At 32.1% G+C, this 16,455-nt stretch overlaps 3 protein-coding genes across 4 annotated transcripts in view; 1 reads left to right on the forward strand and 2 right to left on the reverse strand.

The window, feature by feature from the left end:
* Positions 1-3,317: 3,317 nt before the first annotated feature.
* On the forward strand, positions 3,318-4,483 carry LOC113401561 (pseudouridine-5'-phosphatase-like). The gene is made up of 4 exons (XM_026641515.2): positions 3,318-3,490; positions 3,564-3,782; positions 3,982-4,214; positions 4,286-4,483. Exons 1-4 carry the CDS (start codon positions 3,436-3,438, stop codon positions 4,460-4,462), a joined length of 684 nt encoding a protein of 227 aa, XP_026497300.1. The 5' UTR covers positions 3,318-3,435; the 3' UTR covers positions 4,463-4,483.
* Positions 4,484-7,483: 3,000 nt separating this feature from the next.
* Positions 7,484-11,156, reverse strand: LOC135193879 (uncharacterized). The gene is made up of 2 exons (XM_064218137.1): positions 9,185-11,156; positions 7,484-9,039 (listed from the first exon to the last, which is right to left on the reverse strand). Exons 1-2 carry the CDS (start codon positions 11,154-11,156, stop codon positions 7,484-7,486), a joined length of 3,528 nt encoding a protein of 1,175 aa, XP_064074207.1.
* Positions 11,157-14,763: 3,607 nt separating this feature from the next.
* Positions 14,764-16,455, reverse strand: part of LOC113401560 (pseudouridine-5'-phosphatase-like) — a 159,434-nt gene continuing 157,742 nt past the window's right edge. Inside the window, exons 2-5 of one of the 2 annotated variants that reach the window (XM_064217965.1) lie at positions 16,124-16,260; positions 15,457-15,675; positions 15,111-15,343; positions 14,764-15,040 (exon numbers count right to left, since the gene is read on the reverse strand). In XM_064217965.1, the coding sequence (XP_064074035.1) occupies positions 14,861-15,040; positions 15,111-15,343; positions 15,457-15,675; positions 16,124-16,178 (687 nt within the window). In that variant the 5' untranslated portion in view covers positions 16,179-16,260 and the 3' untranslated portion in view covers positions 14,764-14,860. Of the gene's footprint in view, positions 15,041-15,110; positions 15,344-15,456; positions 15,676-16,123; positions 16,323-16,455 lie in introns of those variants that run through there. The other variant, XM_026641514.2, reaches the window with a different exon arrangement.

Below are 16,455 nucleotides of genomic sequence, written 5' to 3' on the forward strand. Positions count from 1 at the left end.
AAGTTCAGTAAGGCCGTGTAACTACAGGCACGAGGGATATAGCATCTTAGGATCCAAAGTTGGTGGCATATTGGCGATCTAAGACATTAGTACACTTACGATTGGGTGGTCCATATACACATCCGCCTACCTATTTAAAAAAAATGTCGAATTTCAACCACTGAGCGAATACTAGTATAAATAATGTACAAAAGATTATCTCATTGACATCACAAATTTTAACATGTCATTATGTATTATGTGACATGTTAAAATCTACATACTTGAGATTTTACGTATAAAACGCCAATGACATGATTGCAAATATTATGTAAATTAAAATTAAATATGTCAAAACGGTTAACATAAAGCATTCCTAGTCATATGGAAAAACCTTAGCTATTTCTGTTACTATCACGCATTTACGTGTATTTACTTTCAGATTATAATGTCCTAGTATAGAGGTATATTCTTTCTATGCCTGCCTTACTATTGAGCCTTATATATTTTTTATTTGAATATACATATATGATTATATAAATTCAGTCGTCGAAGTTTATTATTTTTAACACGTCAATTTATAGTTTTTCGACCGAATTCGATTTGGGTGGCCAATAATTGATAATTGCTGTAAGGTCCAATGTTACAAATTCATAGTATGTACACTTGCAATGTCTAATAGGTATGACATTTAAAAATTAGAAACTACCGACAAAGAAGAGGACACCCGCATCAATTAACTCGCAGGTAAAAATTAATGGCCTAAATGCCGATGAATGCGATGCTAAGTTATTTATCGAGTAGAAAATTAATTTATATTTAACCTACTAAATATATGTTTGTTGACGGCTATGTAATTTAAATAAATATATTAGTTGGAAACTTCTAAAAGTCATCAAAATCTGAATAGTATACGAATATCAATGACTTTTCCTTTCATCTAGGCTGTTTTGAATCAAGCAAGTCTAGTTGCTGCGCTTCCAAAAGTTTAGAAAATTTATACATTCAAATTTGGGCATAATACAAGAAACTATACTATGTTACCAACTATTTGGTTCCCGGTTTCGGTGGCTTGACAGCAGATTTTATTAATATGCAAAAAAACTTCTGCTAATAACGGGCGCAAAATGAAACGATAATCAAATTTATAAACATGTCAATAACCTCAGTATTCCAAGATATTTCCTACATCATTTTTCCAGTAGGCGTTTTGTATGATTATTTTTTAATTGATTCTTGTGTGTAAAAGTTATTAAAATCAATGTGAAGAGTTTCCTTACTGACTTACTAACTCATAGTAAGTTAGTTTGTGAAGAAAATCAGCACATTATCATGATACTAAGTATTATTTTGTTGACTTTATTATAAAGCTAATGTGTAATGGTTTATATTTCGTAACTGTGCCTCTCTTAAAACTTTTTAACTAAAGTTGATTTTAAGAAATGCTTATATGCCAATTGAAGGCACGAATGTTCTGGTAGAGAAGGAAAACTCTAAAAAAACAACATCGTCTCGTCTAACGTTAGACATGTGGTTTCCGTATTATTTTATAGTAGTAAAAGGTATTAAATTGTTCCACGGCAAGTTACTTTAACACATTTCCACCCCTTTTGCTGAAATAAATTAAATATTGAAAAAGTAGTCTAGGTTAACTTAAAGCTTTGCGCACCCTTATACCGAAATATGAAAATCCTTAAATTAACGATGAAGAAATAAATTGTAAACATGAATGATGCACGAATTTCTAGGCGAATCATTTGTGGGTTGGATCTCAGGGTAAAATGGTATAATTAAATTAATATTGTCCTTATTTTTTATGATCTAGTAAGGTGAACGGGAAAACAAGCCCCCTGATTGTAAGTGGTCACCACCGCCCATTGAAATTGGCGCTGTAAGAAATATCAACCAATCCTTACATCGCCCATGCGTCATCAACCTTTGGAACTAAGGTGTTATGTTCCTTGTGTCTGTAGTTAAACTGGCTCACTGATCCTTTAAATCGGAACACAACACTAAATATTTCAAATTTATTCTAATAATTGATAAAATAAATTAAGAATAAATATTTTGTTAACATGCATAAAGTGAGAAAACTTCACATCCAATCTGGCTTAAACATTTGGATTTTGTTTAAAGGATCAAATCTGATACAAAATTTATATATAATATAATTAATAAAGGTTAATGGTTCTATTCCAATTATAAGAGTAATAACGACACAAAAACTTTGACATATAATTAATATGAAATGATTATAAAACATGAAATTTATTATGAATTCTTGAAAATATGGCGTGTTGAATACTGAAATTACGATAGCAATTTCGAAGGTTGACAAGAAGATAGTCAAGTGGAATAGTGTTGTATCATAAATAAAGATCAAACACCAGTGCGTAAAATATGTAGTAGAGCTATAGGCAAATCATGAAATGTGTAAGTCTCAGGTTTGTTCATCTTTACTTCTTCTTCAATTGTAAGCTATAGACACTAAACAAATGAGTTCAAATAACAAGATATTCTAATCGAGTCGAGTTGATTTCTATAGTCTTTCGTTGAAATCTTTAATTACGTGATTCGATCTCAAACACTTAGTCATTTCAAAAAAACACCAACTTTTAATATATTTTTGTAAAATTTATAACAACTTAACTTGTTTATATGATATTTTCTATTTACCCTTTCTTTCTTACATTAAATGTTGTAGATAATAAACCCAGGGGGCGTTACTGTACAACCTACGCAATACATTTTATTTACTTTTTACATGTTATAATGGTCAGCAACAATAAATTGTATGTGATCATAGACAGCAAAGAGTATACAATCACTATAAACGTTAGTTAGTTTTATTTAAACAGTGAATGACAGTTTTCGTACATTATAGTCAACGCAGAAAAATTATGTTTTATATTTAAATTCAATTTAATAAAGTGCTATTTGGTGCGCTAAAAATACTTCAGGATCAGGCGCATTTGATGGAAGGTTAACCTATAAATTATTGTACCAAAGATGCCACAAAAATGCTTCAGTTCGATTGAATTGATTTGTGAAATATAATTATTAAAAGGAAAAATTAATGTATAATAATGGTATGATATGATACGTTTTTTATTTTTCATTTCCTATTTTAAATATTACCGTATTATATATATCAGTAACTTAGCTTTTTATTAGTTCCCTCCTTTTCAAATAAAAAAACTATATTGGAATAACACATACCTACTATGGAGTCTTTTGAAAGCTTAAAAAATATAGGATTGATAAATACTATCAACTTTTGAAATTATGCCTCCACTCCCCACAGCAAAGTTCGAGTTGGTAACACTGGTATAATATGTGTTGTCTGTTACTTTATTTGTGTACATAGTTTTAAAATTGAGTAGAAAATACAAGTCAAGGGACATATTTTATTAACATTTAGTTTTATGTATCAATGACGTGTGAAATAAATTTATCATGCAATATAAAAAAGTTACCCACGTTCTTTTCGATTTAGATGGCCTTCTCATAGGTATGGCAAAATAATATATATTACCAGTATCATTTTCTATATTATTTGCTTACTATTTTCATTTATTTTACAGATTCAGAAAAACTTTATACAGAGGCTTTTGAAACCGTATGCGCTAAGTATGGAAAAACCTTTACTTGGGAAATTAAATCAACTTTATTAGGTTTTCAAGGTTATGAATGTGCTGATAAAATTATTGAAACTTTAAACCTGCCACTGACGAGGGATGAGTTTATGGACGAATGCCAAAAAGTGTATGAAAAAATATTTGTCAATGTACAATTAATGCCAGGTATTTTAAAGTTTCTATTAAATTGTACTCTCAATCACTTTTAAAATATAAATACGGGCCTATTGGCCGTCGTTTTCATTCTACCCAGAAAATTAATACTTGAAAATTAAAATAAAACTAATCTATCTAATTTATTGAATAATTTATGATAAAAATGTAATAAATATTCTATATATACTTATCAAAATATTATGTTAAGGGGCACAGAAACTAGTTGACCATTTGCACAGTAAAGGAGTCCCAATTGCATTGGCTACAAGTTCAAGTGAAAATAGTATTGAAATGAAGATGCAGAATCACAAATCATTTTTAAAGCATTTCCATCATCTTACAATGGGTTCCTCAGATCCCGAAGTGACTAAAGGCAAACCTGATCCGATAATATTTCTTGTCTGTGCTTCTCGATTTCCAGACAAACCAAAACCTGAGAATGTAAGTTTTTATGAAATTAATAGAAATATATAAAATAAATATATAATTTTCATAGCATTTAAAATTTTTAGTGCTTAGTATTTGAAGATGCTGTAAATGGTGTAAAAGCAGCATGTGCAGCTAACATGCAAGTTGTTGCTGTGCCAGACCCACGCATTGATAAAGAGCAACTTAGGAATGCTACATTAGTCCTGAACTCTTTAGAAGAATTTAAACCAGAACTTTTTGGTCTTCCAAGCTATGATTAAAATAATCAAATGGTAATAATTACCTGTAAGTATTTTTTGTATCTACAATTTCTATATTTTGTTATTTAACTGTACACTAAAAAAATGCAGTCTTTGAAAGTAGGGTTGTTGAGGAAGAGGAGGAGGAAGAGGAATTGTCACACACAAATTTATAGGATGCGGATGAGGATGAGGATGAGGATATTTTTGGAGACAGAGGATGCAGATGAGGAAGCGGTAGAGAAAGCGGATTAGGAAGAGGATGATAGGAAATTATAAATACTAGTGGACCCAACCGAAAAGCCATTGTCCTGTCTGTACATAACTAGGTACATACATACACAAAAAATAATTAAACTATTCTCAAAACACACAATAAAGAATCATCAAAATCGATCCAGCAGTTATGGAGGAGTTTAGTAACATACATAACACAAGCACACAAAAAATATGAGTAAATGATACAAATTTTTTTAGGAATTCAAATGATATATAGTATATAATAAGAATGCAGTCTTTATTATTTATTAATTACTTAAGTCGAATGTTATTAATCAAAATAAAGGAATTGAATACTAATAATCAAACTTAATTATAGGGAGGTTCATTTTTATAAAAAATAATTTGGACACTGTTTCCACTGACAACCGGTTTCTTACCTCATATACTAATCCAGCATTGCTAAAAAGTCGTTTGCTGGTCATACTTGATGGAGGAGAAGATAGGTATTGCCGTACAGCTCCGTAAAGCTCTGAATATTTTGGATTATTTTTCCACCATAGAAGACTGTCTTCATGCTTATTAATATGTTTTTCTTTAATGTAGTTATTTAATAGTAACTTTAGTACCATGCATCTATCTTCTATTGGTAAACTTTCATTTTCATTGTCACTATTTGGTTCATTAGCAACCTGTAAATTTCCCACTGCTGGGTTAGTGAAATTCCTCATAAATTGCTCTTAAATTTTGAGGAAGCGATAGCGGAAGAGGATTTTTAATTTTTATTTATGAGGATGCGGTAGCGGTTGAGGAACCCAAAATATTGCGGAACTTCCGCATTATGAAGAATCGGAAGAGGAATCCTCAGCAACCCTATTTGAAAGTAGTATATTGTTGTTTGCTTAAATAACATTTATAACAAATTGTAAATAGTACAAGAAATAAATAGCTTTAAAAAAGCAAGTGGTATAGCAATGAAATGTATGTACATGTAAATATACTTGTAGTAACTGTACAGGACTGTATATTTTGACTATATAGTGAAACATATACAATTGTGTTGTGATGCTGTATACAATAACCATGCATAATTTCAGGCTGAACTCATAGTATAATAAATATAAATAGATAAATATAAATATTGGACAACATCACATACATTACTCTGATCCCAATGTAAATAGCTAAAGCTCTTGTGTTATGGAAAATCAGAAGTAACGACGTTACCACAAACACCCAGACCCAAGACAACATAGAAAACTAATGAACTTTTCCTACATCGACTCGGCCGGGAATCGAACCCGGGACCTCGGAGTGGCGTACCCATGAAAACCGGTGTACACACTACTCGACCACGAAGGTCGTCGAGGAGTATGCGGTGTGTCTGAATCCAAGAAACATTAAATGGTTAGTGACTGGTTAACTGTAGTAATCATCTGGAACCTTATCCTAACACTGACTCTGGACCTGCAAGGTATCCCTGATGGGAGCATTGACTTCAAGTATAATGTTGACAAGTACTTGATTTATTCCTTTATTTCTGTATTGAACATAGACATTTTCTTTTATAATAATTATGTACTTAAAACAAAAAATCTCAGCCAGATTTCAGATTACCTTAATTTTAGTGTATTATGTATGCAAATAAATAAAATATTTTTATTAATAGGTATATGAGCAATTTTCTATAATAACTTACTAATAACAAGATGTTAATTTCTTTTTGTTTTTAATATGTACAGTTGTTAATATCTTTTTAATATGTAGTATTATAACAGATGATATGATTAATACTTATTATAAATCTATAGAATTTTAAAAAGATATTGTATATTTAATATGTGTGTTTTCATAATACCCACAGAATATCACCATGTTCAAAAGTTATATTGCAAATGCGCAAAAATATTTAATAGTATTTTTATCACCTCAAAATATGTCTAGTCGCTGAAATAAATGTTAATGAATGATGCATTATTTATTTCATACACACGTTTTTTTTATTGATTTCAATGAACTACGTGTTTCTATGTCTGTTTGCTACAAGAGTTGAACCAGATTTTAAACTACTCTTAGAAATAAAACCAGAAGTTATTTTTTTTAAATACAAATTTATTACTACCCTCAAGGAAACAATTTACAAAACGAATCTACTTTGAAAACAATTAAATTTAACAAACCAAAATTAAATTAAACAAAAACTAAAAATGTAAGACCTCTGAAACTATTACGACAATTACGGAACAATCTAACGAAAAACCAACAAACAGAATGACGTTGCCGAGATGTTGACTCGATAACAGCCGAACAGCAAAGAGATCGATCCGGGTGCTGGCGCTGCTTTTTATATGTTTTCCCCACTCTTCTTCCATCTTCTACACTACATTATATATAGATTTCCAAGTCGAAATAATGTGTATTCGTAGTTTTTCATTCTACTTTTCAACCTACAATGCTGTAAGCTGATCAAGTTTCTGAAAAAAACAATATTATAAAAGGAAAGTTTTCAAGAATCTGGAACGGTCGTGGTCATGGTCGCTCAGCATGCATAGCAAGCTGTGTGTATCTTTGCGGATAATATCAGAAATTAGCTTATCCGGAAAAGAACATGTGTTACCGACATAGTTTGCCAAATTAGCAGTATAAAGTGCTAGTAATTGTATTTTAATGTTATTAGTAGCGTTTGCTGTGATTATGCCTGATACATAAATGACAAAACCATAAGAGAACTTGGCTTTAATTAACTTTAAGAATTGTACATAATAAAGTGACATTACATTTGACAAGATAATCGAATACTATAATTTCTTCATAAATTACACGTCATTCACCCCCTCTAACATTTTCTAACACGCAGCTATAATCTTTTAAATAATATGGAGTTCGTCTTGTCCTTTCGGATCTCCTAAGATGTTGATCCTCAGACGTACTCGGCGTCACAGATTGCATCTCCTGAACATCAATATGCTCCGCATTTATATTTCGGTCTTCTGAGTCATAAAAAACATCTACGATATCTTCTTGTTCTTGCTGTCTTTTTGTAGTCGAATTATTTAATTGTTCTTCTAAATTTTGATCTATGTATTGTTCTATTGGAGTGGGGAGTGGAGCTAAGTTCCGATTTGAAACTGTTGATTCCCGCCCATTTTTATGTTTCACAAAAGAGTAATAGGGGTTACTTTGTAATAGTTCAACTTCTTCAACATATGGATCGTTTTTATTGCGTATATTTTTTTTCATTAGCACAGGTCCAGGAATTAACCAAGAGGGTAACGATTCTCCATGAGGTGATCTACGAGGATGATTAAACAGTCGTTCGTGTGGAGTTGTATTAATTGGTATACAAAGAAGTGAACGAATTGCATGTAAGGACATTGGTAGAAATTGCTCCCAGCTTTCAATTGGCATTTCTCTTGTGCGAAGAGCAAGTTGTAATGTTTTCCACAAAGTACCATTGAGACGCTCGACTTGACCATTTCCACGTGGATTATAAGGCGTTGTTCTGCTACATGCAATCCCCAAGGAACTTAGAAATTCTGTAAACTCTTTAGAAATAAAAGCAGATCCTCTATCACTATGAATATAAAGCGGTGTTCCAAAAGTGTAAAATAAATCTTTTAAACATCTTATAACAGTTGCAGTTGTTATTTCCTTACAGGCATATGCAAAAGGAAATCTACTGAATTCGTCGATTATTGTTAATAAATACTTATTTGGAGTATTCGATGGTAAAGGTCCTTTAAAGTCAATGTTTAATCGCTCAAAAGGTGCTGTTGCTTTTATTAATTGACCTTTAGATTTCATAAACCGAGGTTTAATTTCTGCACATATTTGGCAAGACTGTATAAGAGATTTTATATCATTCACCGAATACGGTAAGTTTTTCATGCGAACCCAATGCATCATTCTTACAATGCCGGGGTGACAGAGGGAATTATGCAGTTCACGTAATTTATCGACATTCATATGAGCACACACTCTTGATAAAGCATCAGCAACTGTGTTTTCTTTACCCGGACGATAAATTATGTCATATTTAAAACAAGATAATTCGAGACGCCATCGTTCAAGCTTCTCATTTTTTATTTTACTGAAATGATTTTGGTTAAACATAAATGCAACAGAGCGTTGATCTGTTAAAAGTAAAAAATGTTTACCAATTAAATAATGACGCCATTTGCGAAGACTCTCTACAATAGCGCATGCTTCTTTTTCGATTGAAGATTGGCGTTGCTCTGAATCTGAAAGTGTTCTAGAAAAAAAAGCTATAGGTCGCCCCTTTTGAGATAGCGACGCAGCAATCGCAAATTCTGATGCATCAGTCTCAACAGTAAGAATATCATTATCATCAATAACGGCTAAAGTTGATTTTTGTATTTCTGATTTTAATGATACAAAGCAAGTTTTTGCAGTATCATCAATTGGAAAAGATTTAATGCCAATCAATGGTTTTATTTTTTTTTGAAAAATTATTGATCCATTTTGCATAGTGAGCGAATAAACCAAGTGTTCGTTTTAATTCACTGTTATTCGTTGGGGGTGGCAGGTCTAATAATGGTTTTAATCTATTAGAGTCAGGCTTGACAGTATTATCTTTAATATTGTATCCAAGCAGATTAATAGAATTGACACCAAATGTAGATTTTTGTTCATTTAAGGTTAAATTATACTTTTTCACAGCAGCCATAAAACAATTTAAGTTTTGATCATGATCACCTTTATCCATTCCACAAACTGTAACATCATCTAAATAACAAAATGTACCTTTCAAATGTTCTGTTTTAATTATAAAATGTAAAGCTCGCTGGAATGCTGCTACTCCATTTGTAACTCCAAACGGTATTCTAGTAAATTGATATAGATTGCCAGAAGCTTCAAAAGCAGTAAACAATTTTTCTTTTTCTAATATTGGGATTTGATGGTAGGCACTTTTTAAATCTATTTGACTGAAATAATTATATTTTGCAACTTCAGATACTACATTTTCTATATTTGGTAAAGGGTATGCATCTAACAATGTAAATCTGTTAATAGTTTGCGAATAGTCTACTACCAAGCGTTTTCTGTGAATTCCTCCTCCAGCAACAAGGACTTGGGCACGCCAAGGAGAAACGCTGGGTTCAATAACTCCGTCTGCTAAAAGCTTCGAAATTTCAGTATTAATAAAATCGCTATCTTCTTTACTATATCGTCTAGATTTTACCGCCACAGGCTTAATATCAGATGTTAAGTTAGTAAATAAAGACACTGGTGGCACAGATGCATTCATAACGTTACATATTTTTAAAGGCTCTCTGTTACCTCCAAATTTAAATTCCAATTTCGAATGATCTTTTAGTATGTCATGGCCAATAATGATATCTGCACAAAGATTGTTAACTATTAGAAGTTGACGTTGTTGATAAATATGATGTTGTAACTTAACTGTAGCATGGCACATTCCTTCTACGAAGGATACATGAGTCAACGATGCTAAAGTAATTGTCTGTTTACAAGGTTTTATTTTTAAATTCATTATTTGTACTAATTTCTTGTTGATAAAACTGACGGAGCTTCCTGTATCTATCAAGGCATCAGCGCGTATATTATTTATAAAAATAGGTACGGTAGCATTTTGTAAGCTACTAGGCGATGCAGCTAAGAAACTTTCATGTGAATAATGTAAGGATGTGTCTGTAGTAAGAACATTTACAGTTTGTTGATTACCGCTTCGACAAACCTTAGCAAAATGGCCTTGTTTAGAACACAGTTGACATGTGACTTTAAAAGCAGGACATTTTATTCTTTGATGTATGTTGCCACCGCAAAAGAAACAGCGTCTCCGTTGTGTAGTAGATACAGCCACATTTTGATTAAAATCATTTATATTATTAGAAAATGCATTTAGTTGCGAAGAATTTGTGTTACCAGCAATTATTTCTGAATTTTTTTCTGCCGTTTCTAATGATATAGCTTGATTTAAAGCTTCATCCATAGTAATTGTAATACTTTCTAAAAGACGCTCTCGAATTTTCTGAGAACTTATACCTGCAATAAATGCTCCTCTAATCGTTTGTTGTTCGTGTTCTTCGGCAGTAACATTTCGGAAGATACAGTCATGAGCCAAGAGTTTCAAAGCTCGTGAATATTCGCAAATTGTTTCTTCCTGTCGCTGTTTTCTTGTAATTAGTATGTGCCGTGCTAGAACTTCGTTTCTAGGTTTTATGTAGATACTATCAAGTAATTTAATAGCATCTTCGTAAAATTTACAATCACGAATATATGAAAAAATTGTTGGAGCTAAATGATTTACCAACAACATCAGTTTCATAGAGTCAGGAGTATTAGTGGAGATTTCTTCTGATAAAAAATTTGTAAATGTAAATCGCCAATGAGTCCATTTTAAGTCCGAATTGCTAGAATTCGGTTCTATGTCAAATCTGTCAGGTCGGAGATAGCGAGACATTGTGCCTTGTGAAAATGAATGTGTAGTATCGACAGAATCCTCTTGCGACATATTAAAGTTAATTAAATTGATACATAAATGACAAAACCATAAGAGAACTTGGCTTTAATTAACTTTAAGAATTGTACATAATAAAGTGACATTACATTTGACAAGATAATCGAATACTATAATTTCTTCATAAATTACACGTCAATGCCTATATAAATTATATATATTTATGTTTGTTCACTATAAGTTCCTAAACTATTCATACGAATGCTCTGAAACTTTGGTCAGTTGTTCTGCGTACGCTCGCAACGGTTCAGGTCCAAAACATAACAATATTATTTCTATCTATGTATGTAAACAGGGATGTTATGGAGCTCCGTAACCGAAACTATCAGATATCCGTAATAAAAATCTATCCAAAACCGATGAAAAAAAAAATTGCATAGTGTTATACTTAAAGAGAGTAGCTAATTGTATTTTAAAACTATTAGTTTTTTGTGATTATACCTAATACAAAATAATAAAGCCAATTTAATATCTTGTTATTTTTTCTTTTACAATTTCTAGATAATTTATTATCTGTAACCGAAATTATCCGAAATCATTTCGTATCCGTAACCGTATCTGAAACCGGTAAAATATTATTCATATATCCGTATAGTTATCCTCTCATCCCCTGTGGTCCCGTTTAAGCGAATTGTCCCAACTCTGCGTTCGCTCGAAAAGTCCATCCTTATTAGACAGTTTTTTAAAATTTACGAAACTCCCACATCCTACCTTAAGGTTCCACTCAAATCCTCTTTTTTCCACTCCATTTAGAACTCTAATCCATCAATGATTACAGATCTTGGTCTTATTAAAGGGGCCCCTGATGCAAACTCCAATTACAAATATTTTTTCGTCAAAATTGGTCAAATCATTTACCTATATTTACTGATGCCTCTAAACTATCCCCTGAAAGCTGTGTCGGCTCAGCCTGTTGGATCCCCAAATTCAAAATTGTCCTTCAATTTAAATCCCCTCCTGAAACGTCCATCTATTCCGGTGAAGCGATTGCGATTGTGGAAGCCATCCTTTTTGCCCACTCCCATGACCTTAGACATACAGTAATTCTAACGGACTCTTTGAGTTGTCTGTTGGCAATTAAGGAAAATCCGTTTCGTCGATTCGAGTCGTCGAGGCGAAAGTTTTTTATCATCCTTAAGATCAGGGAGGCATTGTTTTCCTGTCACCAAAAAGGGGTATACCAGGCCATTCTGGTATAACCGGTAATGATGCCGCAGACTCATTCGCTAGAGCTGCTATAACAACTGGCTCTGTAGATCACTTTAAAAATTCAACTCAGGACTTGTGTGCTCCAGCGAAAACTCATCTGGATAAATCCTGGAACTCTGTTTGGAAAGTTTCATCAAAATCTAAAGGTAGATTCTACGCATCTCTACAACCAGATATTCCAAGGCGACCTTGGTTTTCTCTTCACAGGCAAGCTAATCGTTGGAACACCACAACTATCTACCGACTACGCCTCGGACATGCATGTACTCCCATACATCTTTGTAAAATTAGAGTCAGAGACCACTCTTTGTGTGAATGTGGCCTAGACGAAGGTTCCTTCCCATATACTGTTTTCTTGTCCCAAACTCCTCCATCCCGTAAACGACGTTCTCCCTCCAAAAGTCCCTCGCCCTATTAATGTTGAATGTTTGTTAATGTTTGTGTTCAGTCCACTTTGTAATTTTTTATGTAAATATATTGAGCGTAATAAAACTAAGTTGTAAATATTTTTGTGATTGTTCTTATATATTATCATAATAATAATTTATGTTTATCTAATTATTTATTATTGTGTTGTTTTAAGTTATGGGTTAACAGAGAGTCTACTACTATTATGCCTTCAAAATTGAATTAAGCCTGTAATCTCGACCGTACCGTTTAATCTCCATCGTGTCTTCTCCATCCCACGTGACATTGGCGAAATAATCTGTGCCATCTTGGCACAAATAAAAGTCAGAATAAAAAAAAAAGTTCATATTTTACTTTACCTTTCAATCGCCTCAGTAGCATTGGATTTTGATTTTAAAATTTCTGAACAAAGGCCTGAAATGCAATGTACAAAGGAAAGAAAGGCCGGAACGGCAACACTTGAAATTTTACTCACGCCGATGCCCCCAAATAGATTGGTAATACTCATCAAGAGATAAATTTAGGATTTTTTCTAAAGTTTTTTTAAAAATGAAATCGATTTGATTGGTAAGGCTAGGATATTTCCAGATTGGGCTCGCGCGTAAAATGTACAAAAAGGCAGTGCTTTAAGATGATATAAGCTATATGAGAATTTAAAATGTCTAATCTGTCGATATTGTCCGAAAATATTTTTTTCACTAAGAATAGGCTCTATACCTTCATCAAACAGTGGTGCACCAAGGAGGCAAAGTGTACCTTTATGAAGAATTTTTATGCTAAGTGCAATTTCATTAAATATATCCGTTGCAAAACTAATGTCTTTGGGAGTTAAATAGTGTGTGAAAAAAAAATTACATTTTGAAAAAATCAACTTTATCAAACTTTTACAAAACTTTATTAAATTGTTCTTTAATTTTAATTAAATCTTCAATAACGTCATCTACTTTACCTCCTATAGTTCCATCATTTAGGTACCCAACATTTAATTTAGATTTTAAATTTGAAATGCAGTTATGGATACCTAAGCTAAAAAGAGCAGGAACTAGTGGATTTCGCCTGGAACGCCTACATTAGAATTAATTGTATCTTCACCAAAAAATAATTTTGAAGCTGAACTATAACATTGCCAAACGTAAGGATAAATTTCAGGCAGATCAGAGAAGACTTCGTTGAGCAAGGTTGTCCTATCTAAAAAGTTAAAAGCATTATTTACATCAACTTTCAGATGCACCGCGGCCTTGTTTCCTTTTAGAAAGGTACGAGTAGTACTGCTGCTACACAACCACCTCTGCTTCCAAAACCGAGTTGAATTGGTTGATATTTGGTTTTTAGGGTGGAAACTATGTGCTTACATGCTTCCTTTTGAAACTATGTGCTTTTGCGATTTTGATTGCAATTGCTATTGGACGGATACTTCCGCCTTTTTTATTAAAAGCACCATAAAGATGTAGTAAAAACGATGAAGTCGCCTTACCAGATAGCATAAAATTGCAAAGATTAGTTATATCACTCAATAGGGCTCTGCCAGCGTCACCGGTTGAGGTACACAAGATTTTTAAGATGTTGTGGAGTGACACCATCAATGCCACTAGCAGACCCATTAGAGAATGACATAATGGCGGCATAGGTGTCCTCGTCTCTAACCTGTAAAAATTGTCTGAATAGGCGTAACAGGAAGTACAGATGTTGGATTTGGCAAAGGATGCTTTTCTTGCAAGGATTCTAACGTTATATCATTAAACGGTGCGAGGGTATCGCTAGAAAAAAGAATGCGAGCTGTGTTCTTAAAATCTCCATCCATTGCTTTATTTTCAACATTTATATTTGAATTTTATATTTAACATTTATATTTGAACATGTATTATTATTTTGTTTTAGTTCTTTTGTAGTGCGACACTCTATCTAGATATATAAATAATCTAGTCTTAAATTATTACCTAAAATAAATTAACTATGTAATTTATTTATTACAAAATGCTTATAATCCCAGATTACTTTCTCGCTATTAAATTATCTCATGATGAAAATAAATTTTATTTAAAAAAATATGACAATTATTATATCCATAACATTACAAAATTCTAGTTATCAAATGGCGGCAAACTAAAAACTTCCGGTCGGAAGTCTTCCATTGAGCTTAGTATAAGTGTCGCTTCGGGGGCTTGACTGCGATCGAAACGAGGGTCTGGTATCATCACTACTTGCATACCAGCGGCAACAGCAGCTTTTACACCATTTAAGGAATCTTCGAAAACCAAGCACTAAAAGAAACACAAGCAAGTAATTTTTACGACATAATTCACATAATACATTCAAAGGGAAAAGAATAACCTTGTCTGGACTCGGTGCATCCGGAAACTTGGTAGCAGCTATAAGAAATATATCAGGATATGGTTTTCCTCTTTTCACATTGGGATCTGACGATCCCCAAGTTTTATATGGGAATAATTGAAAAAGTTCATGATGATGAGTGACTTTCAAGTCATATGTTTCTTTACTACTACTAGTAGCAAGACCCATTGGAACCTTGTGTTTATGTAAATGAAGCAGAAGTTTCTCGACGCCTGTAATAAATTACTAATTAAAACTGCTAGTGACTGGTAGCATATAAAGATTTTAAAGTATTTTAATTCGGTAAATCATCAAAACAAATAAAATTAATCATATGGCATATTACCCGGCATTACTTTTGATTGTAAAAATAATTTATCAAAAATCTTTCTCGTTTCAAAAATAAATTCTTCTTCGGTCAACGGCAAGTTAAGCTCATTAATAATAGAACTCGCTAGTTCCTGACTCTGTTTACCCATTATTTTACATTTCAAGTCAAATGTAAATTCTTTGCCATATCTAGAAGCTACTTGTTGAAATCCCATCATGTAATATTTCTCAGTATCTAAAATGCATTACGAAAATCAAACAATTAACTATATTATTATATTTCATTACGTTTTGCTACCAATTAGACGTTTTAATTATAAGACATTTTAATATTGAAAACTACAACAGTACAACAAAACTATTACAGCTACATAATCTTAAAATAGATATACTCCTAATTGAATATTAACTAGATCACAATTTGTGTAAATTATAGACCTTCAAATGCTGTTATATAATTTAATGGATTTATACATGAACTGTAATTAAAGTGTAGTAATGCGCATAATAGCTGAATTTCTATACAAAATTAGACATTTATGCGAATATAAATAATATAATATAATCTTAGACCAAAGAATATTATTTATTGTATTTAAAAAATGAATCCAAATATAAAAGATGAGATTTATTAAAAATATATTACAAATCCGTTTCTTGCAAGATAGATAATTTATACTGACTCAGTAATAATCCATCCATGTCAAATAAAACGTGGGTAACTGGCTTGCAAAGCATTTTCAAAAAAAAATAAGCACTTGTTCATGTAACGACTACAGTACTACGTTTTTAGACTTGGTAGTAATTAGTCAAATTACGTCTGCCTAATAAATAAGTCTTGAATGTATATACACTATTTTATACAGCAATTAGAAGCAAGTCATCTCGTTTCAGTCTGTTATCTTATCTACAAGACGCGCTCAAAACAAAGTTACATATATAAAAAAATGACATACATATTTACAAATTTTATAAAATAAAAATATATTATTTTTGTGTAAGCTGAGAGACTATT

The sequence above is a fragment of the Vanessa tameamea genome, chromosome 20, assembly GCF_037043105.1.
Source record: "Vanessa tameamea isolate UH-Manoa-2023 chromosome 20, ilVanTame1 primary haplotype, whole genome shotgun sequence".
NCBI classification, from domain to species: domain Eukaryota; kingdom Metazoa; phylum Arthropoda; class Insecta; order Lepidoptera; family Nymphalidae; genus Vanessa; species Vanessa tameamea.

Coding starts and splice junctions, on each gene's coding strand:
- LOC113401561 (XM_026641515.2), top strand. CDS start 3,436: ATGCAATATAAAAAAGTTACCCACGTTCTTTTCGATTTAGATGGCCTT. Junction 3,491..3,563: donor TTTAGATGGCCTTCTCATAG/GTATGGCAAAAT, acceptor TTTATTTTACAG/ATTCAGAAAAACTTTATACA. Junction 4,215..4,285: donor ACAAACCAAAACCTGAGAAT/GTAAGTTTTTAT, acceptor TAAAATTTTTAG/TGCTTAGTATTTGAAGATGC.
- LOC135193879 (XM_064218137.1), bottom strand. CDS start 11,156: ATGTCGCAAGAGGATTCTGTCGATACTACACATTCATTTTCACAAGGC. Junction 9,040..9,184: donor GCCACCCCCAACGAATAACA/GTGAATTAAAAC, acceptor CATTAAAATCAG/AAATACAAAAATCAACTTTA.